The sequence below is a fragment of the Dromiciops gliroides genome, chromosome 5 (genome assembly GCF_019393635.1).
Source record: "Dromiciops gliroides isolate mDroGli1 chromosome 5, mDroGli1.pri, whole genome shotgun sequence".
NCBI classification, from domain to species: domain Eukaryota; kingdom Metazoa; phylum Chordata; class Mammalia; order Microbiotheria; family Microbiotheriidae; genus Dromiciops; species Dromiciops gliroides.
In genome coordinates, this window is record NC_057865.1 from 233234762 (window position 1) to 233257644 (window position 22883).

The following is a 22883-nucleotide window of genomic DNA, read 5'->3' on the forward strand; positions in this document are numbered from 1 at the left end:
CACAAAATTTATGGGGCATTAGTCACACAAGTTAGCACCAGACTAGGGCTAATTAATCACCTAACAGTAGCAATGGCAAGAACCCAGAGAGTCTGTCTAATCCAGGGATTCATAAACTAGGGACTGTGAAGTTGGTTTCTTTGGGGTTTTTTTGGTGAGGCAATTGGGGTTAAGTGAAGTTGGTTTTTTAAAAATATTTTGATAACCCTATTTAAGAAAAAAACACATCATTGTTTTTCTTTATATTTCTATTTCATTTTATGCATTTAAAAACATTATCCAAGAAGGGGCCCATAATCTTCATCAGATCAATTACTGAGAACTCCTGATCGAACCCAACCCCCTAATTTTATAAAGGAGGAAGCTGACCGTGAGAAGAATGTGATCTTCCTAAGATCACACACACACTAAGGTTCTGGCTTGGAGCCCAAATATCCTGACTTTCACACTGGGCCTTTTCTCACTACTCCGGTCGGCCTCCTACAAACTCTAAGCCAGTCTGGAGGAAGCTGTTCAGTGAAACAATGGCCAAGCCCAGTTTAATATTTACTCTCATTTTATAGATACCTACAAAACTTTACCACTCTCCTGCAAAAGGACACACAAGCATCATGTCCAAAGGATGGACGGATGGATGAGTAGTTAAAAAAGAAAAAAAAAGTCTAATTCTGGTATTACTCAATCAAAAAATGAATCACTAGTTCCAGGTTGAACAACTATTTCTAAGGTAACTGATCTTTCCAAATCCTGAAACAGAATTTTAGATTAAGGAAAAAATAAACAAACAAAAAAGATGCCAACCATCCCCTCCATCATGAAAATCCACAATTAAAGAGAACCTCTTCGCACAATATTATTGAGAACAGACTGCCCTGGAAAGGAAGAGTGTTCCATGAAGCACCTTCTCCCATCACCAATATCCATGGTCTACTGCTAGGAGACTGAGTCTATGCTAGTGGCCAGAAGAGACACAGCCTAGTACAGTGAATGGGCTAGCCTTGGAATGAGAAGACCTGGGTTTCAAGGGCTGCCTCAGTGGTTTTAAGTTGTCATTTAACTCTCAATGTCTCAGTGCTACAAGCTTTGGAGCGATTGCTGATGGGTAGAGGGGATTTTGTGTCTGGAAGTTCTATACACTCATATGAAATCTCAGACCACACCCCTCAAATAAAGGAAAAAAACACAACCACAACCAAATGATCATAACCTCAATAGGAAGGAAGTTGAGCTCATCATTCCATGTCACTTTTCTAAGTGTTTCTTCAGCAATTCTAGAAGACTCTTCCCTTTCACATAACAAATTAGAGAATCTGAGAATAATAGGGGTGAAAGGAACCTCACTTCAACAGTCATCTGGTCCAGCCCTAGGAAGAACAACTTTTCTTTTCTTTTCTTTCTTTCTTTTTTTTTTGGTGAGGCAATTGGGGTTAAGTGACTTGCCCAGGGTCACACAGCTAGTAAGTGTTAAGTGTCTGAGGCCGGATTTGAACTCAGGTCCTCCTGAATCCAGGGCTGGTGCTCTATCCACTGCGCCACCTAGCTGCCCCTAGGAACAACTTTTCCATTGTGAAGTTAGCCTATAATGTGATTTCAGCTAGAAGTTGATGAAATCAAAGATGTCATTTTTCCCTATGTATTTTTTTTAATCTTCCTCTAAACTTTCAGCTTTTCTGACTGGCATGATGGGGTGACATGATACGGGATGGTCCCACTGTGCCAATTCAAGGACTTCCTGAAATCTGTCCATGGATGCCAGGTTAAGACCCCTGTTATATAGTATGACTGCATGGGATGCACCAACAAGCTTCAGGCCAACCGAAAAACAGATTAACATAGGATAGTGAGAAGCTTGAAACTTGGCAACTGAATTAAGAAGAACAAGGAAGCCAAGGGGGTAAAACCAGCAATTGTATGCCAAGAGTAAACAGCCAAGAGCTAACAGGTGGCAGACACATAGTTTCAGTTGACTCCTTCCCATGGGTTGATATCCCAGGACACGGGGCTCATTTTCTATTCACCTCAACAAACACTAGCGATGAGACTTTTCAACAGGCATCTGAGTTCCTAACAATTGGTATTTCTACTGCATCTCCACATTTATTTCTGTTTGGGGTCCAGCTTAAGTCCATAGCTCAATCAATCAATCAATCAAATACATATTAAGCACCTACTAAAGATGCCAAATGATGTTCCTGGTGCTGGAACAAAAACAAGGACCCTGTCCTCAAAGATCTTATATTCTATCTATTTGTAGAAACAACATGTATACACATAAAGAGTTATATGCACTAAGTAATTGGGCGGAGGAAGGGGTCAGCGGCTAGGGGTGTCAGGGAAGGCCTCGTCTAAGAGGTGGCATTTGAGCTGAGCTCTAAAGAAGGATTCAGGTCTGGAGAAAAAGACTATTGTAATGATTGGAATGATGCCACCTGCTGGAGACTTACTGTAGCAAAGCTCTGCCATGAGGAGAAGGCCTCTGAGAGCAAGACATCCAGCTCTTATGGGTCAGGAAGTGAAGTTTGCTTGTGGGAGGAAGAGGGGGCGAGGTGAGCACTCTGGCTCTTTTTCCTCGGAACTAGGGTGGAAAAGGGAGCTAGAAATGTGCTCTCCTTTTAATAAATAGATGAATCTAGGCCTTTCTCTCTCTCTTTACCAAATTCTTATTCTCCTTAATAAATGCTTAAAAGTCTAACTCTTGCTAAAGCTTATAATTTATTGGCGACCACTCATTGGATATTTTAGACAGACTAGCTAGAATTTTAGCCCCTTATACTATAAAAGGCACAGATAGGAGATGAAATACCACGTGTGAGATACAGCAAGGCTAAATTGTAGAATATCTGAGAGCAACATGTATGTAATAAATCAAAATGCGGGGAGGTGGAAATCAGGGTGTAAAGGCTTCACATACCAAACAGAGTCAAGCCACAGTCTTGACTGACCACAAAGATTTCCTGAGGCACCAACTCTCCTTCTTAGAAATAGTCTTGCCTTTAGCCCTAGGGCCTTGGCCTTGTCCTTGTCCTCTCCCTCCCCCTCCCTCTCCAGCACGCACACACATTCATTATCTGCACTTAAGTTTTTCTTGATATCTTCTGCATCTTACATCATCATAGCTATCCCAAGTATCCTTTCCTCTTTTCCTCCCAGAGAGCAGATAATAAAAATTTTACAAAGGGGAAAAAAAAAGTCAGCACGATACATCAATATATTGATAAAAGTCCCAAAATATACACAATGTAGACCCTAGGTGGGTTGGGGGTGCCCTCGCATATCTCTTCAATTCCTGTTTGATCTATATAATTCTGTTACATTTACTTTTGTGTTTTTTTTTTGGTATGTTATTGTTCTTTTCATTGACATTGTTGTAGTTGCTTTACATATTAGGTTTTTTTTGGTTCTGTTTCCTTTATTCTGTATCAGTTCACATAGCTCTTTCCATGCTTCTCAATGTTTATCACCCAATAATTTCTTGCAGCAGATAATTAGTCCATTATATTAATGTGCTGTGATTTGCTTAGCTATTTGACAAACACCTACTTTGTTTCCAATTTTTCGCTACCACAAAAAGTGCTACTATAAATATTTTGGTGTATGTTGGGGAATTTTTATTAATAGCTTCTTTGGTGTATAAGCCCAAGGTATAATTGAGTCTCAGTTATCAAGGGCATAGACACCTCAGTCAATTTAAAAAAATAATTCCAAATTGGTTTCCAAAATATTATACCATCTCACAGCTCCACCAACAATGTATTAATGTCTACTCTTCTATGACCCTTCCAACATTGACTATTGCCATTTTTTGTCATTTTCCCCAATTTTATCAGTATTGCCAAGGGATCAGATAAAACCTCCAAGTTGTTTTGCTTTATATTTCTCTTGTTATTAGTCATTTGGAACATTCTTTTGTATGGTTGTGAATACTTTGCAATTCTTTTGAGAACTGCTTGAGAGTGTTCATATCCTTTGATCACTTATCTTTTGTGGAATGAGTATTAAACATATATTCATTAATTGTTCATGCATCTTATACACTAAACTCTTATTGGAGGGATTTGAAACAGATTTTTCTCCATTCAACCCTTTCCCTTCTAATTGTAAGTGCATTAATTTTGTCTGTGCAAAAGCTTTCCAATTTCAACGAATCAGATTATCTATTTCATCTTTTGTAATTGCCTCTATCTCTAATTTATCTCCTATCCATTGCTGTGATAGGGATATGGTCTGTTTCTCTTCTAATTATTTAACAGCATAATCTTTACTATTAAGGACACATAACCCCCTAAGAATGTATTGTAGAATATGGGGAAAGGTGTTGGTGCCTAATTTCTGGCAGAGACTACTTTTCGGTTTCTCTGGCATTTTTTATCAAATAAAGATTTTTTTCCCCAATAATTTATATTTTCTGTTTTATGAAACACTGGGTCATTGAGTTAAATTATTTCTGAATCTAGCCTAGTCTGTTCCGTCGACCTATCTTTTAACCAATACCAGATGACTGAAGAATGCTGCTTTATAATATAGTCTCTATTTTTCATCATTTTCTTTGATATTTTAGATCTCTTTTTTTTTTCAAATGAATTTTGCTATTATTTTATCAAGTTTTATGAAGTATCCTTTTTGGTAATTTGATCTGTATAGTATTAAAAGTGTAAATTAGTTTTGGTAGTATTATACTTTGTATTATATTGGCACAGTCTAGCCACAAGCATTGAATATTCTACCGACTATTTACGTTGTTCTTTATTTCCTTAAGGAGCCCTTTGTAATGGAATCTATACAAGTCTTTTAGGTGCTTTGGTAGGTTGATCCCCAGATGTTTCACGTGTTTTGTAATTTTTCTGGAATGAGATTTTCCTTTCTATTATTGCTTCTTGTGTTTTGTTCATTATAATACAGGAAAAAAACTGATTTTTGAAGATTTCTTTTTGTAGCCTGCAACTTTGCTAAAGCTATTGTCTCAATTAATATCTTGGCTAAATTCCCAGGATTTCCCATCCATCCTATTATTCACAAATAGGGGCAGTTTATCTCCTCTTTATCTAACTTCATACCTTTCATTTCTTGCTCTTGTCTTATTGTTGTTGCTAGCATTTCCAGAACTATATCAAATAACAGTAAGGAGAAGTGGACATTCTTGCTTCATTCCCGGAATGAATTTTTTACTTGCTGGAAAAGGTTCTATTGTATCTGCATTACATAGGATGCTCACTTTGGGTTTTAGATCAGTGCTTTATATGATATTTTAAAAGGTCTCTCTGTGCCTATGCTTTGTAGTGTTTTTAGCATAAAAAAGAATGTTACATTTTGTTAATGCCCTTTTCTGCATCTACTGAGATGATTATGTGGTTTGGGATGTTTGGGGTTTTTTTGTTTTGTTTTTTTTAGTGAGGCAACTGGGGTTAAGTGACTTGCCCAGGGTCACACAGCTAGTAAGTGTTAAGTGTCTGAGGCCAGATTTGCACTCAGGTCCTCCTGACTCCAGGGCCAGTGCTCTATCCACTGCGCCACCTAGCTGCCCCCAATGTTTGGTCTTTTAAGTATAATTAAGTATGTTGACTGATTTTCCTAATGTTGAACCATCCTAGCATCCCTGGTATAAACCCCACTTGGTCATAATGAATGATTTGTTGGATTATTTACTGCTTTCTAATACTGACCATTCTTAGACTGAAGGACACTGCATAACCTTGGCTTTCCCTGCTCTTAAACCTTCCTGGCCCCTCTGAGTTAGAAATCAGTCATACTCTGTCCTGGATCACCTGCCTGACTTCTTCCTCTCTCAGTGTCCTTCTATTCTAGTACTGAATTATAGCAACCACTCCCTCTTTTTTCATTTTACTCTTGTCAACACATACTCCATCCAGGCCATAAGACTGAACTTTCTGGGGGTTATTTTCAAAGGAAAGAATACTTACAAAAATAAGAACAGTCCAGAGAATCCTGATCAGGAATACAGATTCTTTTATGTAATATATAAAGGGGGATCAAAACTAATTCTACCCAAATCCAATGAGATGATTTGCAAGCTTCCTCTGTCTGCCAGACCTTAAAGAGATTTGCAAAAATGTGTAAAACAATGTTATTCTTCTATTTCTTTTGTTTGGGAAAATATAATTATCCTTCATAAAATCTGTTTGTTAACATATAATAGTTTTATGATTATTATTTTAAATGAATAAATATTTTAAAAATTCATCAGTTTTCATTTCTAGTATACTAAATGCTGATAGGTATAATCCATAAACAAATGCTCTTTGGGGTTCTCAATAATTTTTTTAGCACAATCTTTTTTTTTTTTTTTTTTTTAGTGAGGCAATTGGAGTTAAGTGACTTGCCCAGGGTCACACAGCTAGTAAGTGTTAAGTGTCTGAGGCCGGATTTGAACTCAGGTCCTCCTGACTCCAGGGCCGGTGCTCTATTCACTGCGCCACCTAGCTGCCCCCTCAATAATTTTTAAGAATTAAAAAAGTCCTGAAATGAAAGGTTTAATACCCCTGTTCCAAGTCATTTCAGCATATTCCACCTACATTCTCATCCCTGTACCCCATACGCCTTATATGCCCAATTTGGCCCTTGCATCTTAAATCCTTCAGGAAAAAGCTAAGCTAATTTCTCAGAGTCCATTCAGTTCCGGCACTGTGCTAAATGTTGGGGCAAAGAGCATCTGTCTTACACGAATACCACAGTTAAAAGGGATTTTCTTACAGAGTTCTCCTTTAGTTGCAGCCCTTCCCCGTTAGGAAGAGAGGACCTTCGCTTTGCAGAGGCGTTTCTGTTTGGAGTTGAGGAAATGACTCCCGGTTTCTTCTTCACAGACAGCACCTCGCAACTGGCCTGATCTTCGTTGTGTGTGCTCTTGCCTGCATTGATCACTCTGGGGAAAAAAAAGGAAGAAAAGCCAGCTGCACAAATGGTTTTACTAGGAGTTCACAGCCCCCTCCAAACCAAGTGCTCCGTGTGACTCCATCTGCCCTGTTAAAGTAATGGAGTTCTGTGGTCACTCAGGGGTCTGACTTGATTGACTTAGCAGACACGCTTTCTGCCCAAAAGGGGGGGAAAAGCACGGACACACCCCTCCTCCTGCAGGGTATTTGTATACGCCGGAGTAAGAAAACCTCAGGGCTTTCCTAAGGCATCGTACACATCAGGAGCTTGACACAACCGACACCTGCTAAAGGTGATACTAGAAATACCTAAGAGACAGGGTCAACAGCCCCAATTCGTTCTAATCAAACTGAGACAGACAGACATTCTTTTTTTTTTTTTTAAAGTGAGGCAATTGGGGTTAAGTGACTTGCCCAGGGTCACACAACTAGTAAGTGTTAAGTGTCTGAAGCCGGATTTGAACTCAGGTACTCCTGACTCCAGGGCCGGTGCTCTATCCACTCTGCCACCTAGCTGCCCCAACAATCATTCTTTTAAGGTTAACTTGGTACCTGAAATTTTTTTCCCCAATTCCTTGAAGATGGATAGATTGGCTCAGGGAATTCTCTTTGTCCGGTTTCTCCAAGTGATTAAAGATGAGACCGCCATTAATTCTACCTCCTACACTACAAATCTATAAAATACAGCCTACTCTAAGACCCAGGGGAACACACAACCATATGTTATCACTGATATACTGTGCGTCACACGCGAGATGAAGCAGAATTGGCATTTACTCTTTCCAAAGCACTTTGAGACAACACTCCACTCGTTCACCATCATCTGGGGCAATGCTTTACACTTTGTCATGAGCCATTCTGTAGGGAACTCAGGCGTGCCCTTATAGAAATAAGTCGTCCAAATACTTCAGTGGGGTTCAGCCTGGCAACTCATCACAAAAAGGATTCCTCATCCTTCAACTCTCTTATTCAAGAATCAGCTCGGACTTAGATAATAAAGTGACACCAACAGTGAGCCCTTGCCTCAACAGGAATGGGTATAGGGATAAATACAGGGTTTATGCAAGGACAGAAAAAGATTTTGTGGGATTTGGGGGGGGGTGCATTTAAACAGGAAGAATCAGTAGCAAACCAATGTAAAGGTCCATGTCTAATACACAGTATGTAATGTATAATATCTCCTAACAGTTTGTGTGAAATAATGACTATTCTTCAACGTATTAATTCATGTCAAAAGCTGGTTGTTATCCTTCACACTCCAAGAAAACAAAATAACACCACCATGTTGGGGTCAAGGTACAGTGTGTCCAACTTCGAAACCTATAACCCATCTATCTTCACTGTAATAATAAACATAGCCCTCTCAAATAGGAAGTCATATTCAGAGACAGCATGGTTAGGTGGGAAGCCAGAAGTTTCTTGCTAACATAAACATGCTAATTAGGGTTTGAAAAATTATGTTACACTGGGCAAGACCAAGCATGTATTGAAAGGCCTGGCCTAACTGGCAAAGTTTCTAATGTTATTCTTGGAGAAAACATGGGCAGATGTGGGATGATAAATAGTCTAATCAGATAGATTTTGATCTGTATAAACAGCAGGATCAAAAGAGTCTTCACTAATGGTGCTAATAAATGAGGAAGTCTGGTCTGTAGTGGAGGGCCCAAAGGCGCTGAAGCCCACTGGTCCTAGGCGATTTAAAACATTTTATCAATCACTTGGATAAAGACATAGATGGCATGTTCATCAAAGTGGCTGATGATACAAAACTGCGAATGTTTGCTAACCCACTGGGTGACAAAGCACAAAAAGGTACTTACAAATCAGAACAATAGGCTGAACTGAATAAGGGAAAATATAATAAGGATAAATATAAAATCTTACATTCAGGTTAAAAACCACAACTTTACAAGTATACAGTTCACCTGAAGAAGATATGTATGTTTTCATAGAGTACAAGATAGATAGATAGATATGAATAAATAGTGTAAGCAACACAGGGGTTGCAGTGGATAGAGTCAAGAAGACCTGAGTTAAAATCTGGCCTAAAACACTTACTAGCTATGTGACCCTGGGCAAGTCACTTAACCTCTGCTTGTCTCAGTTTCCTCATCCCTAAAAAGGGGATGATAATAGTCCCATCTCATAGGATTGTTGTCAGAGTCAAATGAGAGAACATACGTACTTTGCAAATTTTAAAGGAGACATAAATGTGCTAGCTAATATTAGTGTAATATGGTGAATAAAACTTGGGTTGCATTAAAAGAAGCAAAGGATCCAGTAATGGGGAAGTAGCCATCCTGCCTAACCTGCCCTTGTCAGATCTCATCTGGAATATTTTGTTCTGGAAGCTCATGAAACCACATTGTGTGATGCTGATCAAATATCTTACACCATATACCATAATAAGCTCCAATTATGGCAACCATATGTCACCATAATAAGAAGTCATATCTTAAGTAAACATGAGGAGAAAGAAAGGTAAAATCTTTCACTAGTATGGGAGAAGAGTTCTTGATCAAACAGAGGATAAACATAAAAACATAAAATGGACAATTTTACCCATTATAGCAAACTGAAAAGATTTTGCATGAACAAAATTAACATTAACATAGAATTAGAAAGAAAACAGTTACCAGGGAAACAATCTTAGCAACAAATTTCTCTGATAAAGGTCTGATATCCAGGATATACAGAGAATTGATACAAATACTTAAGGACAGGAACTATTTAAAAGTATAAAAGGTTATGAATAGTTAAAAAAAAAGACATGGAAGCTATCACACTATATTAAAAATGTTCCAATTCACTTATAATAACAAGAGAAATGCAAATTGAAAGGACAGGCAAAGAGGAAGTTCCGGAGGGATTGTGGGAGGAAAGGGCACTAATTCACAGCTGGTGGAGCAGTGAATTGGTCCAATCATTCTGATAAACAATTTTAAATTATACCCCAAAGTCACTAAATTATTCACACCCTTTGACTCAGCTATGATACCATTACTAGGCATATACTACAAAGAGATGAAGGGTGCAAAGGAACAAAAATACTTACAGCAGACCATTTTTTTTTTTTGGTACCAGAGATTTGTAAACAAAGTAGGTGGGGCAGCTAGTTGGCACAGTGGATAGAGCACCGGCCCTGGATTCAGGAGTACCTGAGTTCAAATCCAGACTCAGACACTTAACACTTACTAGCTGTATGACCCTGGGCAAGTCACTTAACCCCAACTGCCTCACTAAAAAAACAAAAAACAAAATAAAACAAAAAAAAACAAAGTAGGTGCTGCCCCTTTACTGGGAAATGGCTGAACGAACCATGGTACACGAATGTAATATAGTGTTATATTAAAAGAGATGGCAAGAGCAGCTAGGTGGCACAGTGGATAGAGCACTGGCCCTGGATTCAGGAGTACCTGAGTTCAAATCCAGCCTCAGACACTTGACACTTACTAGCTGTGTGACCCTGGGGAAGTCACTTAATCTCAATTGCCGAAAGAAAGAAAGGAAAGAAAGGACAGAAAGGAAAGAAAGGAAGGAAGGAAGGAAAAGAAAAAAGAGAGAGAGAGAGAGAGATGGTAAAAGGCAAGGTTTCTGGGAAACTTGGCAAGGTTTGTATGAAGTCATATAGAGGAAAGTAAGCAAAATTAAAACAATCTATATACTGTCAACAATAGTAGAAAGGAAAGCAACTCTGAAAGACTTAAGAACCCTGATCAATGCAGTGACCAATTTTGATTTAAGATTGATGATAAAAAGCATGCTTCTTGGTAGAGAAGTGATACAGAATAAAACATGCATTTTCACACACAGTCAGTGTGTTGAAATATTTTGTACTTAGTATTACACTTATTTGCTGAGAGAGCTTTTATTTGTTTCAAAGTGGGAGGAATTGTACAGAGGGGAGTTGGGTTGTGATAGTAATAAAAGAAAAGGAGAAAAAGGTCAACGAAACCTTTTAAAAAAATCCACATAAGAGAGAAAAAAATAAGTTAATAAAGAGTCAGTTATATAGGACAATTTTGTTACTAATTTAAATTTGATTTTACTTAAAATTTAATACAATTAAATTGATATCTACTTTTTATAGCCATTCAGTTTCATATACAATCTTTTTCTGTTCTAATGTTGAACATTATATTGACTAAGTTACCCATTGTTGCCAGCCCTGCATCGATATGTTAGGGGATGCTCTGGTGGGGAAGGAAACATTAAGTCTGTAGCTTTTTGTATCACCTACTCTGTCATGTGTCTCTACCTGCAAACTGTCACATTCTTGCTGCCTTGGGGAGGAACTGAGATGCAAGGGTTCAACCTCTTCTGATGAGGTGAACCTATCTGAACTGGCAAAGTTACCTATAAAATCTGTCCCCACACCTTGTAGCCAATGCTGATCTTTAGTGATCAGCCCATCACTGTGTTGCTACCTCAAAATACTTACAAGACAATTCTTTTAATTCTTTGTCCTGAGTTTTGCCTTGTTAATCAGAGTGAAAACCTAAATGAAGAATTTTCCTTTCAACACTGAGATATTGAAATATTTGCTCATGCTTGCTGTTATTTATCAAATTTTAAAAAATTTTAAAGAATTCTCAAAAGACCCACGTTGGTAAGTTCAGAGGAGGGCAACCAGAGTTCCTGCCATAATGTGAATCAGAAGAAAAAAACTAGGAATAAAAAAATATATAAAAATAAAATAAAATTTAAAAAACTAGGAATATACAGAGTGCAGAAGGGAAGAAATGGGGTGCAGGGAAGGAATTAAAACAGAAGCCATTTAGGAGTTCAAATAGGTTTTTGCTTGGTCTAAGACAGTTGCTGTTGTTGTTTGTCCTTCATTCTTGAAGATGCCCTTGACATCAGAGTGATGTCATGACTTGCACTGAATTAGATTTAAGTGAGAGGGGGCTCTGCAAGGCCACCAACCTCAATCTCTCTTCCAGAGCCATCTGGGTCCAGTGGCAAGATATACATCAGGACGACTGGAGATGGTCCTGCATGTTTAAGGCAATTGGGATTAAGTGACTTGCCCAGGGTCACACAGCTATTAAGTGGCTGTAGTGAGATCTGAACTCAGGTCCTCGGAATTCCAGGGCTAGTGCTCTATTCACTATGCTGCCTAGCTTCCCCAGTCTAAGACAGAATTTGGAACAATGAGAGACCTGCAAAGACAGCCTTAGACTTGATGTAATGAAAACTTTTTTAATACTTAGAACCACTCCAAAGTAGAATGTGCTGCCTCAGGAGGTAGTGGCTTTCCCTCCCCCAAGCTTCTGAAGAAAAGGCTCAATGACCACTGGTCAGGTAGGTTGTTAAGAAGATTCCAGTTCAGGTACAGACTGTAGTAGATGACTACTGGTAGGTACCTTCCAACTATAATCCTAGCATCTCCTGTTTCCCACTTGCCCCACGAACTCAACAATTCCTCCACTGGACTGGAATCCAGGATACCTGGAAAACCTAGGGTACACCATGAACGAGCTGCAAGACCCTGGGTAAGTCACAGCCTCTCTGGGCTTTGGTGTGCTCATCTATGAAATGAACTCTCTTCTAGCTCTTCTGCCTAGAAAGTCCCACAATTTCAAGTCAATCAATAAACATTTATTAAGCACCTACTATGTGGCAGGCACTGAGGATACAAAAAGAGGCAAAAGACAGCCCCTGCCCTCAAGGAGCTTACAATCTAACAGTTCTTTAAAAGCATGCTCACCAGCTGGAGAGTGGCTAAAATTAGCTGTGATAAACATAATGATAATACCGTACTCTCAAATGATAAATATGAAGATTTTGGAGAAACATGATAGGAAGCATGAACTGATTCAGAGGGAAATTATTAGAACCAGGATAATAATTTGGACGACAACGGAAATAGAAGGAATGAAAACCCCACCAAACCAAACCCTGTTGTAATTACCATAACAAAATTTGGCCCTGAAGAGAAGAGAATCAATCAACGAGCATTTATCAAGTTTTCTGAATGCTGGTGCCACAGAGACACAATTAATGTAGCTGCTGATCTCCATGAACTCACGTTTGATTGGGGAAACAACATTTTAACATATAAAGAGATTTTTAAAAAATCCAACAATAAAGGAAATACAAGGTCATTTTAGGTAAATTTAATATATCTAGGACAATCAGGAAGGGCCTAGTATAGGAAGTGGTACTTTCACAGAGGTTTGAAAAAAGCTAGAGTCTGTGAGGCAGAGATGAAGAAAGAGGGCGTGAAGTTTAAAATCTAACTGTGATGTCTAAAAATCTAATGTGTGTTTGCCTTAAATTAGAAGTGTATAGCACCAGTACTTGGGCATTAAGTATTTATTAAAGTATATTAGGGGTTAGTAAAGAGAAGACGTGAAGTTCAGAAGGAAAGAGCCTACCTAGCTCCCTGTACCTGCTGCTCCTACGGGGATCTCCAACCAAAAAGAAGGATCCCGCATTCTCTTTCTCGAGGGGAAGCTCCCTGTGGAGCCCAAGCGGGTGCTCCAATCTAATTGGCTGATAGCATTGATTGACATGACTTACAGGTGGTTCCATGAATAGATGTAACTTCTGGATGCTAGTCACATGCTTTCTTCTCAGAGTGGAGCTGCCCTGTTCTCACAATGTCTTTCTCAGCAGGTGGGTGGCACTCCGATTCTCACACTGAAGCAAAGGCCAATAGATTCAGTGGACAGAGTGCTAGGCCTGGAGTCAGGAAGATCCGAGTTCAAATAAAGCGGAGATAATCTAGAACATACCTCCCAGGGTGGTTGTAATGGGATATTTGTAAAGCATTTAGCAAAGTGTCTGGCACATAGTAGGTACTTAATAAATGCCTGTTTCCATCCTTCCTCCTCCTTTGCTTCTTTCCTTCCTCGTCCTTCCTTCTTTTCTCCCTTCCTTCTGTTGACATGAGCTCTGTCATGAACGTACTAACCAATTCAATATGCTCGAGTTTCTGTTTTACCTTTTCATAGGGGAACCAGATGATGAAGTAGCACAACTAGTCAATCAGGAAGATTTCTGAAGCCCAGGGCTGTTTGACACACCAGTAATCCTTTGCAAGTAAACATTAGTTGAACTAGGAGATGCCTGAAACTACTGAAACGGGTCTTGACCAGCTCAGAGGGATCAGCAAACATCTTGGTTTATGACTTATCTAAAATGAGGCAAACAACCTGCTTTCTGATTTGTTGTGTTTGCAAATGTCTTCTCCCTGGAGCCTCACTTCTCTGACTTCCCAATCTATTGTGTTTCTCCCTTAAACCCCTTTTTAGCCATGAATACCTCAAATAGTCATAAATACCCCACATACGCATAAATAGCTCACCCCTTTCCCACTCTTCTTTCAGCAACTGAGAACTTTGTCTCAACTGCTCCAGCCTGCAAGCTTCTTTTCAGGCAATAAGTGCTGTTATAATCTTTGTAAACAGTAATCAGACTCTGGCTCATTCCAGGTCCCTCTTTTGTACCTGGGGTTTCTTCTGTTTCAGCACACAGGGGTTTTCAATCACTTCTTCCTTTCCGTCCTTCACCCCTTCTTTCCTTTCCTTTCTCCCTCTTCCCTCTACTTCCTTTCTTTTTTCCTTTTGGGGGGGGGGCAATGAGGGTTAAGTGACTTGCCTAGGGTCACACAGCTAGTGTCAAGTGTCTGAGGCTGGATTTGAACTCAGGTCCTCCTGAATCCAGGGCCAGTGCACCACCTAGCTGCCCCCCTCTACTTTCTTCCTTCCTTTATCCCTCTTTTCCTTCCTTCCTTTGTACCTACATTCCTTCCTTCCTTCCTCCCCCTTTTCCTCCTTTCCTCTTTTCCTTCCTTCCTGCCAGGCATAGGCCACAGCCTGTGGGAAAGCATGAAGATGGGAGGTGAGACATCCTGCTAGCAAGGAAAAGTATGATGGGACTGTACTGCAGAAGCACTTGGAGCAGAGACAAAAGCTGGGGCTGTTTGCTTAGGAGAACAGAGCACTCCACCTGTTTGTTCAGACATCTGAGAAGGGGTCTTTGGATGGTATGGACCGACACTGATGTTGTTCAGGAAAAGGACAGTGAAGACTGAATTTTCCTCCCCCTTCCCCATTCCTTCTGTCAGCAAGCATTTCCCACACAAATTCTCTATTTCTTTAATCTGTTTATAATTCCTGACTGTGTTTCCTATAAAATTATGACCAGTTGTAAGTTCTGTGATTCATGACTGTTGCTGTGAACTTAGGGACTTCAGTGGAAGAAGCCAGGGAATAGCTTAGAATACAAACAGCTAAGCAAGGCTGGGACCTTAGCGTAAACTTTAAAATACCATTTTTCCACATGAAATAAAACCTCAGCTTGGAAATGTATTTTTATACCAAGCAGCTGATAAATAATATGAAGTAACGTTCTGAACTGCTCACATTCTGAGCAGTTACATGGCAGGTGAACAGGTATTACCTTGTTTCATTTCAAGAAACATTTACTCAGTACTTACCTATGTGCAAGGGATGTGCTAGGTGCTAAGACTACCAAGATGAAATAAAAGTCCCCCTTGCCCAGGGGGGGAAAAGGCACTTTCTTTCCCTTCTTTGAATACTATGTGTGTGAAACATTGCATATACAGTACAGTCAGTTGAAGTGCTGGTTAATTATGCTGAATTCTTTCATCCCTCCCCCATCTTCCTTTTTCTTTGTTCTTTGTTCTTAAGGCCAGCTCACTGAATATGGAAAAGGTGTGGGACACATTTAGAAATTAAATAAAAATGAATTAAACACAAAAGATAGCAGACAGCTAAGTGGCTCAGTGCTGGAGTTAGGAAGACCCAAGTTCAAATCCAGACTTAGACATTTACAAGTCATGTGACACTAGGCAAGTCACTTAACCTCTGTCTGCCTCAGGTTCCTCAACTGTAAAGTGGGGTTAATGGTATTGAAAGGAAAATTCTTCATTTGGGCTTCCACCCAGATTAACAAGGCAAAACTCAAGACAAAGCACATTAAAAGGATTTTATTTTAAGTACCTCAAAGTAGCAACACACTGACAAGCTGATCACTGAAGAGCAGCATTCCTTCAAGGTAAGGAGAGCTTTTATAGGTAACTTTAAAACAATTCAGATAGGTCCACTTCAGCAGACAAGGCTGGGCCCTTGCATCTCAGTTCTTCCCCAAGGTAATAGGTAATACCAAAGCTTTAGACTTGGTGTCTCCTTCCCCACCAGAGCCTTCCCCCCCACTGGTTGATAAGCAGGGCTGGGGACAATGGGTAACTGAGTCAACATAACTTTCAACAATTACACCTCCTTCCCAGGGTTGGAAAAGCTCAAACTAGATGATATTTGTAAAATGCTTAGCACAGTGCACATAAGCACTCAATGAATGCTTATTCCCTACCCTCCTTGCCCAATAAAATTAAATTTCAAGGGAGAGAACAGAAGCTCTTGCATTTAAATTCTTACGCTTCTTTTTTCTTATTTTTGTGTATAACATTATATGTATACTCATACATACATACATATATAATTATTATTATTAATTCTAATCTGAATACAGGGTTAAGTCATCACCAACCAAAAAGAGTAGTATAATCCTGTGCTACCAGCTGTCTCAATAGTCTCTGACAGCCAGGGGCTGGTACTATAAAAAAGGTTGTGTATATCCAACTGAAAGAGACCAAACAGACCAGGGAATCTCAGATTGTATGATGCATTATAGAATCCTCTCAGAGATGACAAGGCAAGGCTCTTCTCATTTCAATCAGGGAGCAATGGCCAGCTTTTTTCCTACCAAAAGAGCTCAGAGTAACAACTGAAAAAGTGATGCCTAGGAGAAATGACTTCCAGAGCAACGGGTTTTAAATGAATTGATTTTTTCCGGGGAAGGGAAGGAGCAAAGATCAGTTTCTCTCCATCAAGGAGCACAAGACCTTGGTCCATAATAAGTACTTAATAAAGATTTGTTGAACTGAATTGAATTACAGGCCACCCAGTCTTCCTCTCTCATTGTATAGGGAAGAAAATGGCAGAAAGAAGTTACAAGATCACACAGTCAGTAAATGGCAGAGCTAGGGATGATTTTCCTTCCTCCTCAAAGAGGAGGAGAGATCTGTTGGCTGTGATATAGGTGGGGAGGCTAGTAACTGAAAACCTGTATTGCTGCCTGATACACCTTATTCCCACCAACACAAGCCGAAAGATCCAGCAAGAAGCATACCTTGATGACTTTCCCAACTTCTTAGTTCTTTTTCCTCCCCCCAATTACTTCCTACTTACATTGCTAAGTCCTAAGAATATGAACTCTCCCAGGGCAGAAAATAGCATTTCTCTTTGTATTCCCAGACCCTTTTGGGGAGGTTGGGGGTGGGGGCATAACTGTGATTTCACTGATATGCCAAATGCCCTTCACCAGTTAAAAATTTTGTCATGTACTGAGTTGAAGGAGTGGGGGAAGAGGACCACTTAGAGGTTAAGTTCTTTGCTATTAGGTTTCAGGGATGGGGCTTGTATACAGGATTTCTTGATTCTACCCCTGCCCGTTCTCTAACTTCTAAGCTACCTTGAATTTCATGTACCTTGCAGAGAGTAGATACTTAAAAAAATGTGTTGGTCTGTATGACCTCTATCTGATTGCTTACCATCTCGGAGAAGGGCAGGAGAGGGAGAGAAACAGGGAGAGGATTTGGAATTCAAAACTTAAAAAAAAAATTTTTTTTAATTGTTTTAACATGTAATTGGTGAAAAAAATTATATATACACATATGTATAAAGAAATGTATATTTGGGGGTAGCTAGGTGGTACAGTGGATAGAGCACTGGCCCTGGAGTCAGGAGGACCTGAGTTCAAATTCGACCTCAGACACTTAACACTTACTAGCTGTGTGACCCTGGGCAAGTCACTTAACCCCAATTGCCCCCCCCCACAAAGTAATGTATATTTGGCTAAAACAAATTAGTCTAATTGGTCTTTTAACTTCAACCTCGAGCAAAATATCTAATCTTTTTCATCTGTACAGCTCAAATAGGAGAGGAAACCCCCTCCCCCCCCCAAAATTCCTCTAAATGTGATTTGTTTACTTTTCCCAAACAGTATTCCTTATATTATTTTCAGCAAAAAAGGAAAATTTTTTACTTGGCTCAACGTAAGTGAAGCAAACCCCTTAGACATCCTATCTCTAGAGCAATAGGGCACCATGGTGTGAGAAGATTCAACAGCTCATTTACCTCCAATCACATTTTTTATACAACTTTCTGTAGCATATGGTATGGTTCTTTAGTTAACATCTGGACCCCTACTCCCACCTGCCGTTTACAAGGATTCCTTATGCTTCCACATCAATTACTGTTAGTACCACTGTGGGATAGATGAATAAGCAGGAGACTCCAAGCCAAGAATTTCAAACTCAACAGTAGCTGGAGCATCCACATTTCCAATAAAATTAAAAAACAAAAACAACCTACGTGTTAGTGGCTTCCAGGTATTACATTTTTCAGTTCACTGAAAAACATTAAGAACATTTAGTTTAAAATTAAACTGAAGAAGTACATGCTCGCTGATAGAGGAATGGCTAAACAAACTGCAGTACATAAATGTCACAGAATTTTACAGCGAACATGATGAATACAGAGAAGCATAAACTGATTTACATGAACCGATGCAAAGCAAGGCAGAGTCAGGAAACCAACATAAACAATGACTACAACAACATCAAATGTTGCAAAACTAAAAAGAATAAGCTTAGTCCCAAGGGAAATATAAGAATATAGTTCCAAGACTCCTACGTTGATGCCTTTGAAGACAAAGTGGGCACACACAGTTGTGGAACACCGAATATCGGCTTTTTTAATGTACTCACTGATTATCCTGAATTTTTTTCCTTTTCCAATTAAAAAAACATCAATCTTTTGTTATAAAGCATGGGCTTTTTTCTGAAAAGAGGAGAGACAAAGAGGGAGAGGGACCAGGATTTCCTCCTACTCCTTCTGATACATAGGTTAGGCTAGTTTACAAAACTGTCCTCAGGACTTGATTGGCCCAGGGGTCCAAAGACCTCCTTTGACACGGACTCCAGATGACTTCTGGTTATAATGTAGGTACACCTAGGTCACCTCAGGGAATAAAAGTCCTATTCACAAGGAGTTGGGGTCCTCCACACTTGGCAGACATCCCAACAGGCCCTGCTGGCTAAACTAATTTCCATAAGGAAATAGGAGAACTAGTTTAACCCAGTTGAGTGAGGTATCCTAATTGAGTATATTTTGTATGTTAGAGCTACCTCCTTTTGTTAACTGTTGAACGACCTACAAGTGTTTCTTTGCAACCCTGAATTATTCAATCTTTAAATCGCATATAAAAAATTCAATAAAAATTTAAAATAATATAAAGGGAAAAATTCAATTTCAAGAACTAATTTCATTTACCTGTATAAAGAATCTGTCATGGCAAGAATGAAGACAAATCTATCTACAGAAATTCTAACACTGCAAATCAGGAAAGCCTAGATTCTGGTCTTTGTATTCTAAGTTAAGTAGCTATGTGACTCTGGATAAGTCACGACCTTAATTTCATCATCTATAAAATGAGTAGATTGGCCTAAATGACCTCTCTCTAAGGTCAATTCCAGCTCTTACATTCTTGGATTCTATGATTCTGAATAATCAGTGAGTATCTATTATATGCAAAGAACCAAGTAGAGGTGAAGGGAAACTGGAAAGGAATAAACCATTTATATCTATTATGTGCCAGGCACATTATCTCAAGGACTCTGAATGGTGGATGCTGTTATTATCCTCATTTGTTTGTCATGAGACAAACAGAGGTTAGGCGACTTGCCCAGGGTCACACAGCTAGTACTGAGTCTGCATTTGAACTCAGTTCTTCATGACTCCAGGCCCAGTGCTCTATCCACTGTGTCACCTAGGTGCCTCCAATGAGCTTCAGCATAAAAGCACAGTTGCTATTTTCAAGAACTAATAATTTAGTTAAGGATTCAAGACAAACAACAGTGACTAAGTGTCAAGTGAGTGGGAAGATAGTAAATGTTATAGAGGTTAGTGAAATATGACAAACTGGCCAGGTAAGAGTCTTTAGAAATTCTACTTCACTCTATGTAATAGTAACATACTATGATCATAACAAGTTCATATTTGTCATGGAAAAGCTTTTTGCCTGTAGGGACAGATAGCTGAAGAATATGCTGTTTTACTAGTTTAGGAGATTAACAGAACAAAGAGTTGGTGGGGATTTCAGAGGTTATCTAGTTCAATCTGTAACTGGATAAGAATCCCCCACCCCATACCATTCCCTACTTAAATAGCTCCAGTGGTAAGAAAACACAAGATATAATATAGTATAGCAGCATTCCAGTATTTACATTCTAAATGGGGAGAGGCAAGTTGCATATCTAAGAAATATATAGAAAATATACAAAATGAAGACACTGGTCATTTTGAGATGCAGGGCACTACAAGTTGAGGAGAAAAAGAAAAAGCTTTATATAGAAGATACAAAAACTCAGTTGAGTTTGAAAATCAATGAGTCCAAGAAGTACAAGGGAAGAGGAAGAAGAATATCCTAGGCATGAGGGAGCAGCCAACGCAAACACGTGGAGAAAGATACACAAGGGTTTTGTTTTTTATATAACAAGCATCAGTTATGGTTATTAAACACTGTCTCCCTAGATGTCCTGATCTTGTGAGATCTTTTTCTGATGTAGATTTGGTCATCCAACATTCTGGTTATCCTGGCCAATTTAATTTCATTTACAAATGTGGCAAGCATGCCATCTATTGATCTAAGTCACTGATAAAACAGTTGAAGAGTAAGTACAAGGCAAGAGACAGATCCCTGGGGTACTTCAGGAAGACTTTCTGCGAGTCTGACATTGATCCATCTGATTAATTATTGCTCCTTGTGTCTGATCACTCAACACCTAACCATACTATCATCCAGTTAATATTCTGACATACTGTCTACGAGAACCATATGAGAATTTCTGCCAGATGCTTTGATAAAATCTATGCCTATGGTTTTCTCCTAATATACTAGTCTCATAACCTTGTCAAAGAAGGACATATTTTGTTGTTCAGTTGCGTCTGACTCTTGGTGATCCCGTGTATTCTGTCTATGGGGTTTTCTTGGCGAAGATAATGGAGTGGTTTGCCATTTCCTTCTTCAGTGGATTAAGACAAACAGAGATTAAGTGACTTGCCCAGTTAAGTGTCTGGGGTTGGATTGGAACTGAGACCTTCCTTACTCCATCTTGGCACTCCATCCACTGAGCCACCTAACTGGTTCAAGTCATGCTGGCTTCTAATGCTTCTCTGACACATTCTAGATTTATTCCAGAAGACGAAGACCTAAAGTTTAAAGAATCCATCTTTTGAAAATTAAGACTATATTGGCCCCATTCCTATTCCCATGGTTTTTCAAAGATCATTAGTGACGGTGAAGCAATCCTATTTACCAATTCTTGCAGTATTTTGGTTCACCCAGATCAATTCAACCAGGTACTCTTACAGTCCATTCATTTGGATGTTAATTCTCTTAACTTTTGCTATCCTATCCTTCCCACTATGGAGATCTTGGTCTATAAGATAGAAGCATAAAATTTGAGAAGTTTGGATCTTCTCTTTTATGTATAAGAGTATGTCCCCAACCACAACTCCAATTAATATAACAAGGTATTTGTTCTTCGCTCTGATACTTTTATCAGGTGAGTACACCTCCTATACTGTTACAGAATCAAAGTGTGAAATATGTGTGAATGATTCCTAGACACTTTTATTGAATCAAAGGCATAAACCAGGTTCAAACAATAATGTACTTCATCAAGCTGAAAAAGAGTTAAGTACTTTGAGCACATAAATTAGATGATGAAATACATCGGTACTAGTAGAAAGAATCAGATATACCTCTGATCCCCATGTAAAACAGAGGAGATTCCAACACAGGCATTCTAGCAACTGCTTCCAAAGGGTTTTGAAAATACAGAACGATTGTACCTGTAAAAGGAGGCAGTAGGTCTCCTAACCCCAGGCCTGGTGCTCTTATCTACTATACCACCTAGATGCCCCCTATAAATGTTAACTATTATTAGTAGTATTACCTTCCATTAACTAGGTAATTGGAGAATCAGTTCTGTACTGGGTAAGAAATAATGTGGTTGATCAGTGGAAAAAATTAGGTACATAACACACAGAAGCAAACAAGCAGAGTAACTTAGTGTTTGAAAACCCAAAGGTCCCAGGTTTGGGGGTAAGTTCACACTATTCAACAAAAACTGTTGGGTAAACTAGAAAGTAGTTGGGCTGAAACTAGGTATACACCAACACCTCACACCATATGCTGAAATACAGCCAAAATGTGTATATGATTTAGATATAAAGGGTAAGACGATAAACACATTAGTAGTGTGAGGAGGAAATTATCTGTTAGATTTATGGATAAGAGAAAGGTTCATGACAAAACAAAACTGCTACAGTTAAAAGGAGAAGAAAAAACTAAGGAAAAATATTTGTAGCAAGTTTTATTTCTAAGATATATTTGTAATATTATTTATGATTAATATATTTTATTATCCATAGCATACATTATAAACATTGTATGCATATATTAATATAATTAATAATTATACATATTTTTACATAATATATACTCCTATAATTCACATACATACATATAAACACCAATAAAGGTAAAACTGAGTCAAATTAACAAGAAAAAAAGCCATTGCCCAAATAATAAATGGTGAAAGGATAAAGATAGGCAGTTTTCAGAGGAAGAAATATAAGCCGTTAATAGCCATGAGAAAATGCTCTAAACTACTAATAAGTAGAGAAATGTAAATTAAAAACAACTCTGAGGTACCACCTTACACCCATTTGATTGGCTAAGATTACAAGAAAGGAATATGACCAAGGTTAGAGGGGCTGTGGGAAAACTGGTATACTAATGAATTTTTGGTGATACTGTAGAAGGAATTCTGTGGTTTTTTGTTGTTTTTTCTCTATCCACTGTGCCACGTAGCTGTCCCCCATGGAAGGAATTCTG

At 38.9% G+C, this 22883-nt stretch overlaps 1 protein-coding gene across 1 annotated transcript in view; it reads right to left on the reverse strand.

The window, feature by feature from the left end:
- Positions 1–22883, reverse strand: part of PPM1H (protein phosphatase, Mg2+/Mn2+ dependent 1H) — a 326647-nt gene that overhangs the window by 204105 nt on the left and 99659 nt on the right. Inside the window, 1 exon segment of the mRNA XM_043966035.1 lies at positions 6709–6877. Coding sequence (XP_043821970.1) covers positions 6709–6877 — 169 coding nt within the window.